The sequence below is a fragment of the Cuculus canorus genome, chromosome 3, assembly GCF_017976375.1.
Source record: "Cuculus canorus isolate bCucCan1 chromosome 3, bCucCan1.pri, whole genome shotgun sequence".
NCBI classification, from domain to species: domain Eukaryota; kingdom Metazoa; phylum Chordata; class Aves; order Cuculiformes; family Cuculidae; genus Cuculus; species Cuculus canorus.
In genome coordinates, this window is record NC_071403.1 from 46810126 (window position 1) to 46831451 (window position 21326).

Below are 21326 nucleotides of genomic sequence, written 5' to 3' on the forward strand. Positions count from 1 at the left end.
TTCCCGCAAACCAAATGCTCTGATAATCACAAATCTTTCTCAACTACAGATTCTGAAATGCCTTCTTTGCACTCACAAAATAAAAACAATCAAGAAATCTAAGCAAATTACTCCCCAAGATAAACAAAAGCCAAAATGAAAATATCTTTCTGAAAGAAGGTATCACCATGCATATTTGTCTGTCCAGGGGAGAAAATATGAAACGCAGAAAACAGACATTTGCAGCATAGGTCAGTGCACTATTTGCACATGCTGAGATGATACAAAGATGAGCTTGGTAAGAGTAGAACAGAATGGAGAAGAACAGAACAGCTTTACAAACAGTCAAGAGCAAGCAAGCCTGGAAACTCATCTATGTTAAAAACTAGCTTTTAGAAGTCATAAACAAACACCTGAAGAGGAGGAAAAATTCAATACTCAGGACAGAAAACAATGAAAGATGTGGTTATAATATCTAAAGAATAATAGATCCACTTAAAAATAGCCAAACTAATGAAAAGTATGAATCTACTATTCAACAAATAATTCCTATAAAATATACAATAAAATTATTGCGTATAAGGAAAGAGTGGACCCATTAACACTATACTATCTAATTCCTTGTAGCTTTGCATGTTATATGCTCCTATTGAGGCAGTCAGTCTATTGTACAGGTGTGTCCCACACAGACACTCCAGAAATTAATGTGCACATCAAGGTTTTTACTTTTTGTTTTACTCAAAGGATATCTAAACATAGCCAAATATTACTAGGAGACATTTTTAGGTGATGTGTGAATGATACAACTTCACACACATAGTTTCATAGACCTTATTAGTGTACAGGAAAACTTGAGATGTTTTAAGTAACATACAAAGTTTCTTAAAGAAGGTATTAGATGGTAGAGGCATTTTATAGTGTGATCTGCCGTAGCTCACACTGTTCTGAATCCTCCTTTATCTTGCTTTTCTTAATACACTTTTACTCTTCTGACCTCCCATCATGCAGCTTACATCACTGCAGTGCAGACTATCTTCAGATGGGCAATTCAAATTCAGAAATGATACATAGTGGGAAGCAGGTAAATTTTGTACTTCAAAGTGGGTGTCAGTGTAAACAACAGCTCTTTAAATGTCTTGTAAACTTTGCCTAACCCCTGAATTTAGGTCACTCCTGTGCAGTCAGTCTAGGACAATGTATACCTACAGAGAACAGACAGGATTAGGGTGTCTGAGCCAGCATACATATAAAAATCTCCAAAATAACATTTTCAGGTTTTCAGGCAAGATGTAGGCTATATTCCTTCAGTGTTCCAGACTACAGAGAAATACCAATATTCATTTTGTGGAGAGTATTCAGGCAGAGCCAAAACACATAATGTTAATGAAAGACAACTGAGATTTAGAGGGTATGGACATACAAATTTCTCACATCTCCATCTTGACCTACTCAGCTACCTCAATAAAATAGTGAGACCATGTGAGTTTGGAAAGACTGAAAAACACATCTTGGTCAGCCACCTGACTGCTCACTACTAACAACCAGCAAATTAATTGCATCATCTGAGAATTCTGTAAAAGAAATTAAACTATATCTTCTATTTTAGGGTGTACCACAAAGCCAAACAACTGCCTGTTTCATTTGCTGTTTATAATAAGTTTAATAAGCCTCAAAATAATGTTAATGGGCTTTCAGGTCTCCTTTTCACTCTTTTTCTTGCTTCTCTTATCACTTCAGTGACAGGCAGCCATGGTAAAATTAAACATTTTATCAACCACACATGACAGATCTATAGATTAGGCTTGGGTACCATAGATTTCATTGTCATCTTACATTTTATCTCCAACATCCAACTCCAGTAAATAATAAAAAATTACAACAATAAGGGTAAGCATGATTAGCTTACCCATTCAAGTGAGCAGAGGTACACAGAGTCTAAAAATGGAAAGATATTCTCACACAAGCCATGAAATATGAAGAAATGGTATTGAAAATATTAAGATGTTAACCATTTATCCATTTCTTTATGAACAAAGGAATGACAGTAATTTTGAGTGAGTGTTCTCACACAGATAGAAAATATAATTGTCCTAATAGCAAAGTAGAGACAAGAGTAAGTATACAGGTATCATGCAGCTTGTTTTCAAACTGATATATACACAAAAAAGAAGCAGATTAAGAACTACAAGCCACGGCAGGAATACAGGAGACTGTTCGCATTCTAATTAATCCATATTCATTTTCAAATCTCTTTAAAATGACAGGCCAAGCTTGAAATTTCCAGTTGCATTTTCTTACCCTCCTTCAAAGATTTTAATTCGTATCGGCTCAGTTTGTTTGGATGTAATGTCTTTATCTCCATGAATGTCTCCTTTTACTTTTTCTTTTATAATACTCCCCACTACTTTCTTTTCAAGCTTGCTGCCAAACAAGAAGAATGGCTCGTGTTTCATCTGCAGAACAAAGTCAAGGAAGGGTGTTACTGCTGGAGAACACAATAAACGCACACTTCATATCAAGTACTTTTAACATTCCATGTCAAAGCCAAACTCTCATTTTGGTGCAGCTCTATAAAATGAATTAATTTGTCCCATTTAATTTGTTGGAAAGTAAGAGAGGGGGCAGCATGGACAAACTTTTACGAGAGACTTGACAGAAAAGACAGCACTATGTCTCTCCTCAGAAAACAATCACGGAAAACAGACATGGAAAAGCCTTAGAAGGTAATTTATTGCCATTACAGAATTTTCCTTGGCACCATTACCTAATGCTTAGTTTGTGAGGAAGAGTCAGTATGTAAAAGGCACTAAATGGATCTGAAAATCCTTACTCAATTTTAACTTAATCTTTACTCACGAATGCACGTGGATGTTTGTGTCTGATACTCTTTGAATCAGGTCACAGCAAAAACAAAAGCCAAAATAGAAGCAGATAATGTATCAGGCTGTGGCACATGTGAAGGGAGGGCTTTAAAAGCCTCACTTTTTAGATTTGATTTTGAAAACAAAGACAGAAACAGCAGAAGTAGCAGAGCTTGTAGAAGGGTAAATTGAGTCTCAAAAGTTGTCATGGGAAGATGTGATTGTCTGATCTCCCAAAGGGGAATCTTTTTAAAAAAGAAGAATTAATTTAAATTTCATTATTTACTAATATTTTCTCAAATAAAGATATATTAATTCCATTTTATTAAAACCTCTTATTTACCTGAGCAAACTGCTTCCATGCACTTGAAGATGTCAGTTTACCAGCTCCAGGTCTATGCATAGCAGCCAGAGTGTAGATTTCTGTGGTGTTTTTTTGCTTGGACCTTAAAAGTGCTAAAGTGGTCTTTGTACTTAGCCCAGATGGGTTTGGGTTACATGAACTTATACACCATGAAGCATAAACAGAAGATTTGAGGGTTGGTTGCTGAATGTAATTAGGTTTCGTATAGTTTAAGAAACACCAGCTCACAGTAGTAGTAGTGCGCAGACTTGGGAACTGAAAGATATGCTGGAAATCTGCTACTTCTGTCAGGAAAATGGTTGAGCCTGTGACTTTCCCACTGGTATTGGATGACATCTGGACTAACATCCCAAGAGGCAACTTTTGATGTTTCAGTTGGTCTTCTGGCTGAATTTCTCCTGGTGGCAACGAAGACCTCTGTGGACTCATGCTCATATCCGAGGCTGTTTCATCCACATCCAGTTCTTCTGGTGAGTCTCTTCCTTCAGAAGGGCCACTGGACTTCTGCCCTGGTGATGTGGAATCAAAACTGGAAAGTTTCTCCCTGCTCAGTGGGAAAGCATCAGCTGCTGGCATGCTGTCAGGTGGGAAATCTTGAGATGATGAGGACGACAGCGGTGAAGAGGATGATATAGATGGCAGACTTTCTTTTGGCTCAGTAGCACAGCTCTGCCTCACTAGTTGAGGCTTCTGAATTCTTGGAAAATCTTTCTTTATATCTGAGTTAGTTAGCTCAACCGCACTTAGCTCCTCAACTATCTGCCCATACATTTTTTCTTCTTTGACTCGTTTCTGCTGCTTGGTTTCTATGAAGAGCTCCAAGCTGCTGGCAGGAGAAAGCATTCGTTTGCTTCCTCCCAAGGTAGAAGCCATGTCAGAACTGGAAGGTAAACACAAGGGAATTGGTGGCTCCAGTCCGAGTGATAGCGTCTGTGGCACTTTCCACAATGGATATTTTTCTAACCCTCCATGCTGACCCAACATCTGAGCTATGTTAAATCCAATTCCTTGCATGGTTGCATTAGTTACCAATGTTCTTTGAGAAACAGTCTCATCAACTTTACAAATTACAATTGCAGGACTGTTGCTCTGTCCAAGGATCTGGGAAATGCTCGTGTACATGACACTACCATAAGATGGCACATGGGTTTGAATCCTAACAGGAACAACTGTTCCTGGCAAAGACTGTACAGATCCATCACTTGGGGAGTCAAAATCTGTCTGAATATGCTGCTCAGAGGAAGTATCGGTTGGTTTAATGCTATGGTCTGACTGGTACTTAGCAAGAGTATTTTTTGAATACTGCCCAGATGTTCCTGAGTAATGCTGGTATGCTTGCTCTTTAGCATGCACATAATCAGGTGGTTTCTTTCCAGTAAGCTCCGGTGTGTGTTCCAGGTGATAACTTGGAGGAAGGTCTGTTTGGAAAGACTGTTTGACATAAGATTTCTGTAGCTGCTGTACAAAATGATGCTGGAAGTGTAGGGGTTCTGTGCATGACTGCCACAAGACAGGCTGCTGAGATGGTGGTAAGTGAACCATGCAGACAGCCGGATAGGGGAACTGAAACAAGGTGCTATGAATAGAGGGGAATGGGACTTTTTCCTGATGTGCAAATAGCTGTTGTTGCTCTGATGGATGTTTGTTAGGAACATAAGGTGCTTGTTGGATCAAGGGCGTCCTTAACATTTCCGGGCTGTCTGAAAGAAGTGCCTGTTGCTGGGCAAGGTGGGATGTGCTATTACTAAGCTGAGCACAAGAGTCAATAGCCTGTTTTCCAGAGTCATCTACCTGTATGGGCTGAAGTACAGAGGAAGGGGAGTGATGCCAGGCAAGCTGGGAGGAGCGAAGACCAGCCTGTGCATGTTCCATCTGCTCCTGCTTTATACTTTGTTCTGTGCTCTGATCAGTCTGGGAGATCTCTGGAAAACCACTGAAGGAAGCCTGGCGAACCAAGAAGCATTTCTTCCTTTCTCGGGATGGAGACAGTGCTGTAGTAGGTGTCCCAGCTGAAGAGGCATGAGACAGGTTCCCATAATCAAAGGATTTACTTCGGATCTCTGGGATTTCAGCAGCATGAGGACAGGGCATCTGTTCAGACGAGCAACGTCTCATTTCCCTCTGATGATGATGCCCAGGGACAGAAAGTGAGTAAGCACCAGCTGGAACTGTTAAAAACTCAGACTGCTTTCCAAACTCATCCTGTTTGGGAGGTGTGATGAACTTCATATTCTCTTCTCTTTCAAAAGACATTGAAAAACTCGAACTGTGGGACAGATTACTCTCTTGGCTAGGGCTGCGAGAAAGGCTTGTACCTGTGGACTCAAAGCTGGATTCTCCAGAGGAGTGCTCCATGTCAGCTAGTCGTAAACGCTTCTTTTTGGGTGGTAACTTTTCAGCTGGAAGTTGAGAAAGGGTTTCACTTCTCTGGGGCCACTGGAATTCTTCAGTGGGTCTCTCCTGCTCTTTACTCTGCACTTCTTTATCTTTCTCAGGCTTATCTGGCTCCTCTGTGACACGAATTTCAGGTACCTGTATGTTGTGCTGGCGAACCAATCTGGGCTGCATATGATATGGCTGAGGCTGCTGGGATGGAGATGGCTTACTGGTGTCAGCATTTTCCATTTGTGGAGCTCGGTCTGGGCTCATTGGGGACTCAGAAATCTCACTCTCACATGTTTCAGATGGTGAATAGATCTTTTCCTGCTGGCATGCAATATGATCGGTAGATTCTGATCTTTCAAATGAGTTTGGCCTGCTCAACGAATTTGTGTGCTGAATGACAGAGATGACATTTCCAGGGGGCTTTCTAGCCAGTGATTCTGCAGTCTTTTCTTGCTCTGCAGTTAAGGACGCGTCTTCCAGAGAAACTGCTGGGCTTCCAGACTGCAAGTAAGGCCTGCAGATTTCAAAACGCTCTGCATGGCAATGGGTAGTATTGTCCAGGCCTTGAAGGGCAAATCCACTCCTTGGCACTTCCTGAATTTGGGATTTGGGATCAAAGTCCAAAGGTTGAATTCCCACAGTGGTGCCAGTCGTACTGCTGCAAAGCATGGGACTGTCTTCCTCATCTCCAACACTCTCCTCTTTCCTGCGCTTTCTGTTTTCAAAAGTTGTTCCAAGCATGGATGGCACCACCTGAGATTGTCCGAGTGGATCGATAAAGTACTCTCCCCCCTTGTGCATCCCACCTAGGGATGGTGAGTCCCTGTAGCTCTGCTTCTGAGCTTCAAATTCTTCCCACTTTCTGTAGTGTTTTCCACTGGCATCCGAATCATAAAATGCCTTGTCTCCTTTTTTCTCTTTTAAGGATGGTCCTTTGTCACCTGCTGTTTGTCTGCTGGACGCAATAATAATATTTTTCCCTGGTCTTCCATGATAGTCTGAATCTGAGTGCCCCTCCTGCACAGAGGGCAGTTCAAAGGCAGCCTGTCTTCTCAACATCCTTTGGTGGGATATTCCCACTGTCCCGGGGTAAAATACATCATCTGAGCCAGTCATCTTCTCATCAAATGAATGGCTTCCTCTCAGAGATGGGGGAACACTTAGGCTGTTTGCAGAAGAGGTTGGCATGGAGTTACTTCTAATAAGAGGAGAGGAGTCCACTGGGGGCTCTAGAAGGACGGGCACGTCACCCTGCTGACTGACTTGGTACAGGTTGGATTCACTTTTGATGGATGATGTGGTCTGGGATTGTCTAGATTCTGTATTGCCACCTGGATAAACTTGTGTAGATTTAATAGTGCTCAAATTACTGGAGTCAATGAGTTCTTCTTTATTTGGAGTCAGCTGAGACATATCCTCAAGCATCTTGATGTCTAATCTGTTATTTAAAAGAGGTAATGGATCTGTTTTGCCCTTTCTACCCATTAAACTGTGTTCCTGATTTGTGGTGGCTACTGTCAGTGCTGTCCTTTGATTAATCCTATAGAACTTCCCAAAGATGATCTCTTCATAAGACTTTGCATTAGTATTTGGTGGGCTAATTTGCTGCTCAGCGCTTTCTGAGCGAGAAAAATAACCAGAGTCAGTGCTTCCTTTACTGTGTGGGCTCAGGAGGTTTAATGACTGCTCAGAATCCTGCCCTTTTTTCTCTGACAGTCTTAGTGCAAGTCGCTGTTTAACTGTATGAGAGTCATCAGACTTTGTACTTAAGGATGGGGTTTGTAACATATCAGAGCCAATATATGGTGAACTCTCACTGGGTAACTGAATTCCACTTTTAGGGATAATCAAAATGGGCACTTGCATTGGCCCCACCAACGACTCTTCCATGGAAGAGTGAAAACTGCTCCTGCTAGCAATGTCCAGGGGGAGCTGTGGGATGGGGCTCAGTTTGTCAGACCCTTCCACCAGGAGTGAGGTCTCCTCATCAGTGTCAGTGCTCTGCTCGCCATCTGAATGTATTTCAGCTTCTACATCAATGTAACTGGCATCTAGGTCCAATTTAGACACTGCCGACTCTGTGAAAGGTACCAATCCTGCTTTAATTGCATGGGCATGTGACTTCCTGTGCTTGTAAAGGTTGCTCTTTGTCTTGAAGGAGAAACCACAAGGAACACAAGGGTAAGGTCGCTCCCCAGTATGAGACCTAATATGCTTTTTAAGTACACTAGGTTTGGCACAAGCCCGATTGCAGTAAGGACAAATGTATTTGCCAGGCTTTTTGGGTTTGTGCTCCTTCTTGTGAGCATCTTCTGATTGTTCTAAAGATTTCTGTGAATATTGGCCGTATGCAGGGTTCAAACTTGAAATCTTCTTCCTGGAGAAACCTCCACTATGGCTATGCATATGAAAAGGAAACAAGTCCTCTGAGGCAACTGATTGTAAGTGGCTAGGAAACTGCCACGGAGGGCCTTCCAAGCTCTGATGTGGCTTTATGTTGTGCAAGAAGCCTTGTGGCAATGAATGCTGTGGGAAAGAAAGTGAATGTTGACATGAGTAAGGACTTGGGCGATGCTGTGGATATTGCTTCTCCGTGACTTGCTGAGGAGCTTCATTCGATGATACCAGTTTTCCAGAACTAAAAAGTTGTGCTGATGCTGTGTTTCCTATTTGCTCGTGATCTATTTGTGGTTGCCTCTGCACTTCTTGATTGCCAAAAGTGCTCATCTTAATAACAGCTGAATGTTCTTGCCTCCATCTACTTGGTACTTTAGCAGTTTCTCCAGACCTTGAGGTAGCTTTTTGCCCTATAGCTGTGTCCCCAGAGTCCATTTTGTTACACAAGGTCTTAAGTGCTAGTTCACTTGAAAGATGTGCAGACACATGGAGTGTGTCCAAAGCTGCGCTTTTTAAAGTTTTGTTGCTCCCATTTTTCCAGGGCTGTTGCAAGTTCACAGACTTTTCTTTCTCTTTGGAACTTTCCACGCAGTAGTCTATAGGCATTAGATTTGTGTCTGTACACTAATGTGAGTATTATACAGTTCTGTTCATGGCAGGAACTTTCCTAAACAGTTTATTATACATTTGCAAAGACTTGCTATAGCATTTGGACATATTCCATTGTTATTAAATAAATACTGAGATGCAGAATGACCGAGAGATATTTGCAATCTACTAGAGCAAAGTTCTCTTCATCTCTTCCATGGTGACACAGCTATCTGTATGGAAAAATCAAAAACAAAGAAACCCCACACATCAATTAGTACAGCCATGCTAATTAACATTGGTGCAGTAAGTTGCACTTTCATTGAGCCTTACATTAAAAGTATTGAGGGACTTAAGCAAAGGTAACTACATTTCACAAAATTCCCTTTTGTGAGCAGCTATAGTAGACTGACTCCAGAGATTGCACATGAGCATAATCACTACTCAGTAAAAGCCCTAGGAACAGAAAATGGAGATCTACACTTTTCAAATTAAACAGTAGCTTTGGAAGGCTTTCTAGGGACAGTTCAAAGGCTCAGTTCTCAGAAAGTCCACCACCTACTTTCAAAGCTCTCTCAGCAAATCACTCCTGAAGAGTTCTAACACCTTATCCAGTATCAACTTACTTCCAGTTAAGGCATTCACTTTAGTCATGGGGCCTTCCTCTAAAGTCAAAGGAAGGCAATTGGTACTTCCAGAGGAGAGATCTTTCCATATCATGATGGGTGCTTCAGACACAGGGGATGTCTATGCACACAGCCCTCAACTACAGAGATACTTGTTTCTCATAGCTGGCTAGGTAAAAATCCTAGATGACTACCTTGGTGTTTATACCAAATTTTAAGATAGCTAAATTGAGCTACTTCTTACCTTAGCACATCTAGCTGTTTTTACAAGAAGGTGTTGATCACCCTTTTAAACTGCTTTTAAACAGTCAAAAAAAGAGACACCACACAAGCATTCCAAATACAGCTCTACTGGTACCTTTCCACATCTCGATCTTCCAACCACTACATAAAATTTTTGTAAAAATGTCTTGCTAGACATGACACACGTACTAGAGAAATGAGCTACAACTGTGTTTATGTGACTTTAGCATTTTAGATTTCAATGTCAAAACACTTCCATCCAGCTATACGTGCACTCTTTATGCTTAAATGCAATATGTTTCCACAGTTCTGTTATAAAAAAAGAAAAGTTCAGAGGTATGATTTTCATATACAACTACAACATTTGAATTTGAAGAACAATGTAGTCTTCTTCCTGCTTCCATATTTTCCAAACTCAGGAAATTTTCTGGACAAAAGGGTGAGAATTATAAAGACAATCATGATTTTACAATAGCAAGGAAAACGGTAAGAAAAGCAGTAGTAGAGATACTTGAATATTTTTCACTCCTACAATGAAAGAACTGAATTGGGTTTGAAGAAACAATAGCAAAGTGCAGGAAAACACACAGGAAATGGGAATATATGATTTGTTTTTTCAGTATAAAACAATTACCTGCATCTTCCAGGCATCTAATAGGCATGACTGTCTTCAAATTTCCTGTAGGAAAAAAAAAATACAGTCATAAGAAATTCTTGATATTAAGTGTAGATGCTGTAGAAAGTTTTCTGCTTTTTACAGTAGAAGCCTGAAAATATAATTAATCCCTCCACGGGAGAAGTTTTATGTTGTGTCTTAGGTGTCTGAGCAACCGTATTTTGAAGAATGTAAGCATGAGTCTTATTGAAGTATTTAGCTTTCTAGTGAGTAAATTAATAACTGAAAGTCTAAACTAATGCAATCTCACCTTCCTGAATCAGTAAAACGAAAGCTGTCAATGTCCCTCTTCACTCCTATACCTTTGTTAAGCCTCGATTATCCCTGAATCCCATTGGCAAATCCCTTTTCAATGCCTCTCTCCAGCTAATACTTTTAGACTCCAGATCTCCCATTAAATGCTTCAGGGATCAGAACAAAATCCTGGTCAGGGTGTCACCACTCAGGTATAAGAAAATGTAGTGAAATGCAAATAGGTTTCCAAATCAGTTACCACCCATGTGATACTGCTCAACACACGGCTGCCTTCTCAAAGAAGAAACCTACAGATCAAAAAAGACTTCTTTGACTGCCATGATTTGCCACCTGCCTATCTGTACTGATGAAAATACCAACACAGAGAACAGGGAACATCATCTCACTAACCTAAAGAGCATTTTTCCCACCAAAGGAGGACTCCCTTTTCCAGTTTTGTGGGGTTTTGGCTTTCTTCTTTGTTTTTTATTTAATTAAAAAGGACAGTTGTTGAATTGTGACTTGCAACAATTATAGTTTCTTTTTATGGTTTTTATTTAGGACAAAATTTAGAGCATCTCTAAAGAACAGATCTTTAGAAATAGCTGGAGTATTAGCTTCATAGTTTGAGATACAGGCTTATATAATGATCCCCAATTAGGAACTGTCAAAAAACAGTTAGGGCACTCATGCTTTCACCATTGAATAAAACCAACAGATGATAAAATAGTAAAGTCTATAAAAGAAAAAAACACCAAAAAATGAAAAAGAATTCTTAATTCTTTGTAATTCATAGCACTTGCAAAGAACAAATGCATGTTAGTAAAGCCCCACGACTTGACATAAGTAGAATCAGTACTGTGCCACCTGTCAGCAATTATTTATTTAATAGTACAAACATAAGCAGTTAGGACATCAATAGCTAATGGACTGTTGCTTTAGTGAAATATGGATAACATTTTTAAATTGTAAGTACAGAGAAACCCCATATAGTACAAAATAATAGCAAGCTATCAAATCCAAACCAGAATATTTCAGGTCATAATGTCATTCAGTTTTGATGTGCTAATGGCTTTTTAAATAACTCTCTCATCTGATTCACTAGAAGAAAAAAAAAGTAATCCAAGTCAAACTTTTTAAAATTTTCCTATTCTGTCTCCTCAAGTACAAGAGTTGCTACAAATGGAAAAAGAAATTCTTGTGCACAATTTACAATACATCAGAAGCAGATACTACTGAGCAGCTCTGCTGTGCCTTATGAGGAAATGGCAAGTAACTGGCAACTCATTTTTGGCAGCTGAGCTGAACTGAATCTCAGGTCAGTAACAATTCCAGTGTACGAGCATGGATGTGGCTTCAGAAGCAGAAACAGGGATAAGAAGGAACGTTCCTCACTGAGAGAGCATAAAGTTATTAGCCATCTACAAAGACAAATTTTCTCCTTACTAGGCAATTTTGCAAATGGTGATGAAGAAATTTCTACAAAATGGGAGTGTCCTTTCTGTTCCATAGTTGCTCTACCAAGAGCACCTTTAGAGAAAAAATCTTCCAGCCATGGAAATGTGACAGCAATGGTTTATTTGAGCAAAAGACGATGCTAACATACCTAAAAGAATTTTCTGTTCCATACTGAGACCTCCATTACAGAGTTCACTCCATTTTTTGGTCTTGCTATTTTCAGAACATTCTATATAATTTTTCAACCTACACTATGAAACAGGTACACACTAATCATAGGGATTACTGATGGCTTAAATTTGGTCAGAGTCACTCTCCCGGGCAAAATAAATCCCTTTCCAGAACCAACATAAAAATTTCTGGTTTGGTTTGAGCTGCCATCCCCCTTGCGTCAAAGATGGCTTCAATATTATTTCTTTTGATTTCTTTTATTTTCTTTCCTAATGGGAGAAACGGAGAAATCTAAGGCACTGCAAAGGTCATTGGCATTCTATCTGGTTTTCCCAGTTAGGCCTCTATCTCATCTGCCTGCATCCACAGACTAGCCTAAGCTGACAATAAACTTCCATTTTTCAACTGATCAATGTTTCTCCTTTAGAAAACACTGCAAATATACTTTTCAATACTGCTCTTCATTAAACATATACTATTTAATAGACAGAAACCCTCTATATTTCAGGTAGTACGTATTTCAAACTAAGGAACTAAGGATGATAAAAACGCATGTTTTCTTTAATAGCTTTGGCATGGTTCAGCTCTGCTGGAGGGACTAAGAGAAGCCCACCTACATGGATCAGAAGCCATACGGGAGTTGCACTGAGCACATTATTTGACAGGAGCTGCAAAGTCCTGCCTGGCGGGGGGCCAAGCCAGGTTTCCCAGGAGGAATGTGGCCTGGGAGCCAGCTCCCCCAGCCACACTAATGGCACTATCTGCCTTCTCCAAGCCGGGACATTTTACTTCTGTGAAAACTTTGAACATGAGAAGATTCCTGAGAAACCAAGAGCTGTATTTATGTCAGATGAACCTACTAAATCAAGACTTTTTAAATGTTCTAGAAAGGAGCATTATCCTGTCACTTCTTTTCCTAAGGTGTCTTTGTGAGCTGCATGCAGAGGATGTATATCTGGTTGACTGCAGAGCTCCAAGACTATTCTTTCCTTTCTCTTTTTTCCCCCCTCTCTTTTCTAGACCATTAAAATGGTTACAGTCAACAGCTTTACAATAAAATCTGGCAAAATACAACTTTTACTACTTCTCAATTTGTAGCTCATATTACAGCTCTTGCAAGTGAACAAATTGGAAGCTTATGTCTTCCAGGCTAAATCCTGAGTGCACCATACAGAATAAATATTGACTCTAGCGTAAGGACTAAGGGTCAGATTCAACCCTGTTTTAAATCTTTTTCTGTTCAGCTCTGCCAGCATAAAGCCAGCCTAAAACCACAGTAACCGTCCTCTAAAGAATTTGTATTCTATAGGGCAAGCGTTACCACAGACAAGCTGCAGTGGCTCCTACGAAATCCTTACACTGATGCACAGACCTCTGCCAAGACCCTCATTAGGCAAGTCTAGTTTATCTCTGGTATAAGCACAGCAGTCAAACAGCCCTATGAGAAAGAGAGGCCACGCCTGAGCTCTTTCCCACCTGCAACTGAGAAGAAATTTGCCTTGGCCTTTCAAGGAAAAAAGCAAACCATTGGGTTGCTGTCCATGTTTCTCTCAGCCCCACTAATGATATTCCCCAAAGAGCTGTTTGGTGTTGACAGTGAGGAAAAAAAAGACTAGGAACCCTAGCAAAACATGGATTTACAGCTGCTTCTATGAAGGCAAAGTCATAGGTAGGCTAAGTCTGAAGAAGAGCTCTCAACCAGCAGTCAGTGTGGATCTCTGAACTGAAGGACTTAACTGTCACGAAGATAAATAAGTATTTGTTCATCGTTCTTTGAAAGATTATATATTCATTCATAGGCTGGAGATGTTATGCAGCAATGTAACAAAATGGAATGCAGTCCTTGGGGCATATAGTTTTGGCATTTTACAAAACTGGGAAAAAAAGACAACCAACAGCAAGGTCTTTTATGCCATTTGATACTAGACTCACAGTCTTAGAACTGTACTTAATAAAAAGGTAAGGAAGAAGAAACACTTTCTAAAGTTCCCAATTTTATAAAAAGGCTTCCCATTGAACTAAGAGAACCTCTTTGTGCTTCCAAGAGCCCCTGGTTAGGGGTCCCATCTGACCGTGGTTTTGCAGCTGGCCTTCTACCTGTCTATTTGAATATCTCTAGGAATGACTGTAAATTCCTATATCAACCACCGGCACTTGGCAAACTCCTGAATTACTGAGGAACGCAAGGATGCCTGTGCTTTTGCTGCAGTTTGGCAGGAGGCATCCTTTTACGCATGCAATTTCAAGAATGCAGGCCTTTTAAAACAGGTTAGGTAGATTTATTTTAATCTACCACTTTTTATATTGTAATTACTGTTGTCACCTCTGCACATTTGAAGAAACAACTCTAATTTATTCCTTTAATTCCACCCTAGATGTTCTGCCTGGTCTCTGGATTTCAGTGCTTTGTTGAAAGTATTGCCATACTCCAGAACCAGCCAGAGAACTGCAGTTTTGAAAATACTCTGAAACATCTAGAAAAACACACACATTTTTTAGATTTGGACAGTTGAACTAGTCATTGTACTGTGTTTTTTAAATCTCATTTAAAAGTACTAGCAAATGCAAATCCTGCTCAGTAGAACACATAGTACAATGTGAATTTACTGTCAAATGATCAAAGAAATTGTAATAAACTTACTGGAGAAGAAGCGACAGGGCAGAATCTGTACTTCATTGCTATGTTGGGTGAATACTCGTGCTGACACGGATTCCCCAAGAAGCCAGGAACTGAGGAGACTGAGAGGATCCAGTTGCAGACACATCAAAGGTAGACTGCAAGCTTGCCGTTACCAAACATCAATTCAGGCTTTTACTCTCAGGTTTGTATGAATGGACACTTGTGTCCCTGGCAGTTGCTGCTTCCAAGGGATGGAATCTTTGCACATAAAATCAGAAGTGGTATAAAATCTGGTATCCTGATTTGTGCGATTGTTATTTCAGAGCTTGTACTAAATCTGGCTCATATTTTGAGAACTATTCTAGAATCTTGCTGAGAGATGGCATATAACAGCATATTTAATTGACTGTAGTAGTATCGATTATTTCATTCATTTTAAGGCTTTACCAAACTCACCTTAATCTCATTAATTCACATAATTTAAACTACTATCTGAGAGCATTATCGGAGTATGTTGAAAAAAATAACTAGAACCTATCTGCTTAAAAGAACACTGAAGCCAACTAAGAAAACAAATAAATAAACAAATCTATTGTACTCTAACACCAATTAACTTTAACTGTAGGAACTTCTACCTGTCTAAGACATGTCATATAAATGTCAATGCATACATGCTTTGAAGAATGAGACTCTTCTTTCTCCTCTTACTGTGATTCTACTGAATCAGAGGTCAGGCACACTCTATCCGTTCTGCAGTGACCTTACAGAAAAATCAGGTAGGAAACAAAAGAGTTTGACTTCAAAGAGCTTTGAAGAGATACAAGATTTGACTGCGAATCACTAAAAAGAGACAAATTATTCCAACAGCAAGTAAAAGTAGGAGCTGAATTCTGCTCTACAATATCCTGGTATGAATCTGAACCAATGATTTGCAAATCCAAGGATGTAATTCCAGATTTATTCCTCATAAAACCAAAAAGAATCAGATATCACTTAGGGTTAGGTTTTCACATCCTACATATTAAATATCTAAGGTTATTTTTCACAAGGTGAAAATAAACTAATCAACACTTCTAAGACGTCTACAGAGAAATTCATAACATATATTGCAATAAATGTTCAATTACATGGTAGTTAAAACATGGGCAATTTTCTTTAAGAGATGCTTGCTTGCATCATGAATGCTTAGAGCACAGCTGCAGCAAAACACTCAGGTTTTGCTATGTTAAGTATCTCAAATATAATTTTAAATTGCTGCTTTCTATAGAAAAATAGCATCCCCCAAAAAACTCAAATTCAAGTTGAGTGTATTTTAAGAAGCCATAGAATAAGCCTACAGCAGAAATGCTTTAACACCGACCTTTTCTCTATAATGACAAGAAATACTCATTTAAAGTACATCACTATTTCCTGTTTCAGCATCATACACAATGTACACAGTACTACCAGATGGAAAAAATGTATAAAAAAAGGTTTCACTTTACCAAAGTCCAACAAAACACAGACTTATTGCCACAGAATGACTATTTAAAAAAAAAAAAAAAAAAAAAAAAAAGAGAGAGAGAGAGAAAGCTACACAGGTGCCAAATTAATCTTAAACAATTCCTTTATAGGTAAAAGTTTGCAAACAAATCATAGTTCTTAAATTGAACACAAAACAGCTATCAGGCTATCAAAGAGATGCCAAAACATCTGACAGGACAATTATCAGCTAATCAATCTCTCTGATCCCACTGCTTTTAACGGATCGGGTAAATATTTTGTTTATGTGTCTAATCTTGCTGTGCACATAAGAGTCTGTCGGAGGTGTCAGATAATACAGAATCTACCTGTATTACCTCATACTATTACTTATTTCCTTGGGGAACAAGCTGAAAAATGAGAATGGACGAGTAAAACACCAATTATCTCCCACAGGGACCTTAAAACGTGATGGCAGAGCAATGGCAGATCTGACAGTTAGCATTTCCAGTATTATTAAATTTTCAGAAGGCAACAAAAATATCATAGTAGTTTTGTGCTCAGCCCCCTCCCCATTTTCTTTTGAATCATAGTACACAATGACCTATTAGAGTGAGAGCAGCTCCCGTGCAGGGAATAGTTAGAAACAGACCCCCACCACTAATGTCCTCTTTAAACACTGTTTTGATGACTGAAGTTAGGTTTATATGATGCCTAAAGCCATCAGACCTGCAAAAAAATGAGTTTCTTTCAAAGGTGAGTAAAGTAGTAAGTAAACAGCATTTACTAAATACACATTAACAACATACAGTAGTATCCAAAGCCGTGCCCAGATACAAACAGGCTCTTGATTCTTGGGCTGCACTCTTCATCAGCAGAAAGTCAACTCTCTCTCACTCTCCTCTGAGCCACAAGATACCGTGCCAAACCAAATAAAGCATGAAAGTTTCTGACCACTATTTGTAGGATTACCATTTTTTTCCACACCTGCATTGTAGGAAAGAACTGCAGCTTTGGCCCTCCTGCTGGCCCCAAACAACTCTCTTGGAAATGACAGGTGTAATGTAGGCCCCAAAAGAGTAAATACTTAAAAATCTGGGAAAAGCAAAAGCTAAGACACTAATCAATGATGCTAAGTGATGTCATTGGGATCGCAACGAAAGTTTTGCCTTTGCAAGAACTGGTGAAAATCATTGAGATTGAAGAATTTTGTCTCAATTCAACACAAAGAAACGCGTTCATCAGAAAGGGAAATTTCACACATTATAGGGGGAAGATTAAACTTACGAATTTAGCAGCACTTCTGAAAGATAAAAGTGTATGCAAAGAGCAAGATTCCCCAGTAGATGTGGTATGCAGATTTGGATTTGAATTTTTAGATTCATAAAACATCATGTACAGTCAAAAGGGCAAGTACAGTGTCACTGGAGAGTTCAAACTGCTACAGTTGTCGGATACAGCCACCTTCCTAAATGAAATGACAGGTAAAAGCTGTGTTCACACAAGAACTGCAATATCAGACAGCCGCTAGGGAGAACATACCTGTGCTGATAAATCCCTGCTAAGACACCATACAGCTTTCCACCAAGATTTCCCAGGAAAAGAACCAAAAGAAAATATTTTTTTTGTAAATATAGTGTCATCATTAGGCACAAAGTATTTATTATTCTGTTGCCAAATGGAAATATTAGGCAAATATCATGCCTTTGCCTAGAATGTTCATCTTAGAGGCAAAATATCACAGAACTTTCTCGTAAGTGAGGCTTTTTTAGTTAAAAGTTATGCAATCCTAATTATGCTACTGCAGCAGATTTGGGAAACAGCTATACCCTCTTCCACACCATGTCAGAAGCAGCCACTTGCATTCCACATGAAAATATCAGTGTCTTTCAAACACTCTTGAATGAGAAAGTGCTCTGCCTCTGACAGACACTCTCACCCCAGGAAGTATTAGGTAGGAAGACATTTATAGTATCTGAGCATGTGTTTGTTTTTCACTCACACCAATTATTATACAAGCTTATTTTAAAACCTGTCATTCTTTACTAGGCCCTGTGGTCACCACGTGTCAAAACAAAAACAGATGCCCTGCATCAGTAGGGCGTTCTTACCACTTTTTTTTGTTTTCATTTTTTGCACCCGAAGTATAATGGGCCTTCATGACACTTATTTCAATCCATTCTGAATACTTTGTTTATTTTCAGTTGAGATCAACTATTAAGCCCCAAATCCTATATATTTCACACAGATGTCACAACAGTCACTACTCTGCAGCCAAAATGTTTCATTTTGCCTAGTGACTCAGTAGAAGCATTTTGCTGCAGCAAACTTAGTCCCTTGGCATTGTTTAAAGACTCTGACCACTACAGCAGTAATATAAGATACATTAATTAGACTGCATATTTAAGGATGCTGTTTTCTTTACAACTCTCATGATGCCTGGTAGGGGGGGAAAAAAAAAGAAAAAGCAAGGTCTTTAAAATTACTCTGGTCATATTTTTACAGTACTTCCTTCTTTTTATTGCTTTAAGCATTCGAAGTCAGTATATATAATACTCACTTGCATCAGAACAGCTCTTAAAAAAATTCTTAAAATACTCACATACTTCCTGCTGCATTTTGTAGGTATATAAGGAATTTTACTCCCTGCAGTTAGGTTTCTTTCTACAAAACACAACTCATTTGTGTTTATTAACATGATCATCACTTTCCTGAGCAAACACCTCTGAAAAGATGAAGGTCTATCAAAATGCCTGAATCCACATTTAAAACCTCTGTTATTCCAACAGGGTTGTGCTGATATTTGAGGGACAGGCCAAGCTGACAGCTCGGTTACAGATTCTCTACAAGCGCAACACAATAAAACCTGAAACTTATTTCTTGAGAAAGGCACTGCTCAATTTTAATGATGTCTATGTATCAGACAGGGTTACATCAGTATGCAGTAATACACGGCATTCCTAGTATAAGCAGCACCATGAAGTTTCAGATATGTATCTCGCATCACAACTACTTTTGAAACTACTCCAAGGAAACCCGTAAGGTGAAATTATCCTGTACTCAGTAAGTGAAACAATGGGACATCTAATCACTCCTACCCAGGAAAAGTCTAAGTAAGGATATCAAAGATATTAATTTTATCAGGTGAGAGCTCAGCTCTAAGAGAAGTGAGGCTCTAAGCGAACATTTGCAGGGCTGATGATCTATCAAAAGGAAAAGCAGCCAATACTTAGCTCTAGAAACCTCCAGACAATTTCATATCAGTTTCTCATTCTCCTCTATCACGATCAGCCCATTCCACCAAATTTAGCTTTTTTTTTCCATTATCAAAGTGGAAGTGAAATCAGCTAACTATCTGGTCCAAAAGTCTCTTGGGTGCTTGTGATACTCAGATGACATTTGCACACTACAATCAAAAGAAAGCATCACCAACATACAATCATACAAAGGTTTGAGTTGAAAGGGGCCTTTAAAGATTACTGAGTTCAACTTCCAAATATCCTCTAGTCCAGCCCCAAACCTCTCCTTTACAGACAGTGAAATAAACACAGAGTATATGCATAAGCATATAGGGCTTCATGTTTGTAAGCTACATTTGAGCTGATTAACTACTTAATGTTCTTTGTGATACCTCTTAACAATCTTAACAATGAAAAACTGTGTTGCAAACCAAAAGCACATAGGCTATTTTGCTTAAGACTTAAGTGCAATGTTTTAGCACTCAGACCACCTAAGACAATAAATCAACTTGCTTATTCAACCGAACTCTTACCCCTACTTCTCTCTTCCTATCCCCGTCACAGAATTTGAGGACACCCTGTTTGCCTGGAGATGGTGAATCACTACAAGTCAGTAGGCCCACTCCGTTCCTCAAAAGACACAAAAAGTGTAAAAATAGCTTGTACTAATGAAGCATGTACAGCGTCAACAGCCAGATGAGCGTGGGTGATCAGATAAGGGTCTGTTGTTGCAAAGGGCAAATTATTAACAGAATGCTTCTCTCCCTCTCTCTCTTTTTATTAAGCTTTATTCTTCTTTTGCTGAAATCAGCCCTCTACAACACCTGATAAATGACACCTGACAAGACTGACTCTTCCTGTAATTGCAAGTTTCATACCAGCACAGGAAGCAGTGCCTCACTATGAGCTGAAGGTACAGTGGATGTGTCACTAAAAAAAAAAAAAAAAAACCAAAAAAAAAAACCAACAAAAAAACACATAAATAAAGAGAGGCAAAAATAAAGCCTAAAAATAGCCAGGACTACCCACCGAGTATGACTATGTGGGTATATTTATCCGGTCTAACACCAACTTTTCTCGTTAAAAACACAATCTTACCTTCATGCAAAACAGCTTCCTGTTTCTAAACATAACCGGAGAAACTTGAGAAAATGAGGGGGGAAAATTCAGATTTTGAAAATATCCTTTTTTATTGAGATTACAAAAAGATCATATGTGAAAAGACCAGGTAGATCTCCCACATGGGTTTCACATCCTGACAACCCACAACAAATAGATGAGAGTTTACTATCAAGACATCCTAATACAGCCCAACAGAATAGGAAATAGATTCAGAAGCAAAAACAGAGCTGCTACCAGTAAACTTTTCCAGGTACCAGAAATGAGACTCAGATCTGAAGGACGAGCTACACATCCTATGCCAGCTTCACTGCCTGAACCAGCACTGCCCTCAAGAGAAGGGCAGAAGTAGACACATAGACCTAAGGACCGATGAGATGCAGTTGCACTTTTACAGCCCTCTTCTGCAAGTCTCATCTATTCTGAGACCAGCTTACATCACTTCACCAGCACAAAACAGTTTTTAGGAAGGCTATAAATATAACTTATCCACATTTAAGGCACTCTATGCTGCCTAATAAAATGGCACGATTATAAACAACCACCTGGCAAAGTGATACAGTTTAGTATCTTCTGAGGGATATCAAGAAGCACTTCCAACTGCTGATTTGAATTTCGGATTCCCTAATACCTGTACTCACAGGAATTAACAAATGTGTCTTTAAAGTGCTGGTGCCTGTGTAAGTCAGCTGGCAGGCACACTGCAGGGAGCAGAGATCTGTGCTCAGACACCACATGCTGTCTATCTGCTCCACTCTGCTGCCTCGTACCCAGGAACAGGTGGGCTCACATAGAGTTCCAACCTACCTCCACACTGCCGGCACTTGCTAGCCTTGCTCAAAATGCCACACTGAGCACACTTCAAGCCCACTACTCAACCCACCTTACTGTGTCAGGAGTCCTGA

General features: G+C 39.5%; 1 protein-coding gene across 4 annotated transcripts in view; it reads right to left on the reverse strand.

Moving 5' to 3' along the window:
• The window catches only part of HIVEP2 (HIVEP zinc finger 2), a 138768-nt gene that overhangs the window by 15593 nt on the left and 101849 nt on the right, over window positions 1-21326 (reverse strand). For all 4 annotated transcript variants that reach the window (XM_009571095.2, XM_054064070.1, XM_054064072.1 and 1 more), the window contains 3 exons: window positions 10078-10122; window positions 3184-8807; window positions 2278-2432 (listed from right to left, as the gene is read on the reverse strand). In XM_009571095.2, the coding sequence (XP_009569390.2) occupies window positions 2278-2432; window positions 3184-8592 (5564 nt within the window). In that variant the 5' untranslated portion in view covers window positions 8593-8807; window positions 10078-10122. The remainder of the gene's footprint in view (window positions 1-2277; window positions 2433-3183; window positions 8808-10077; window positions 10123-21326) is intronic.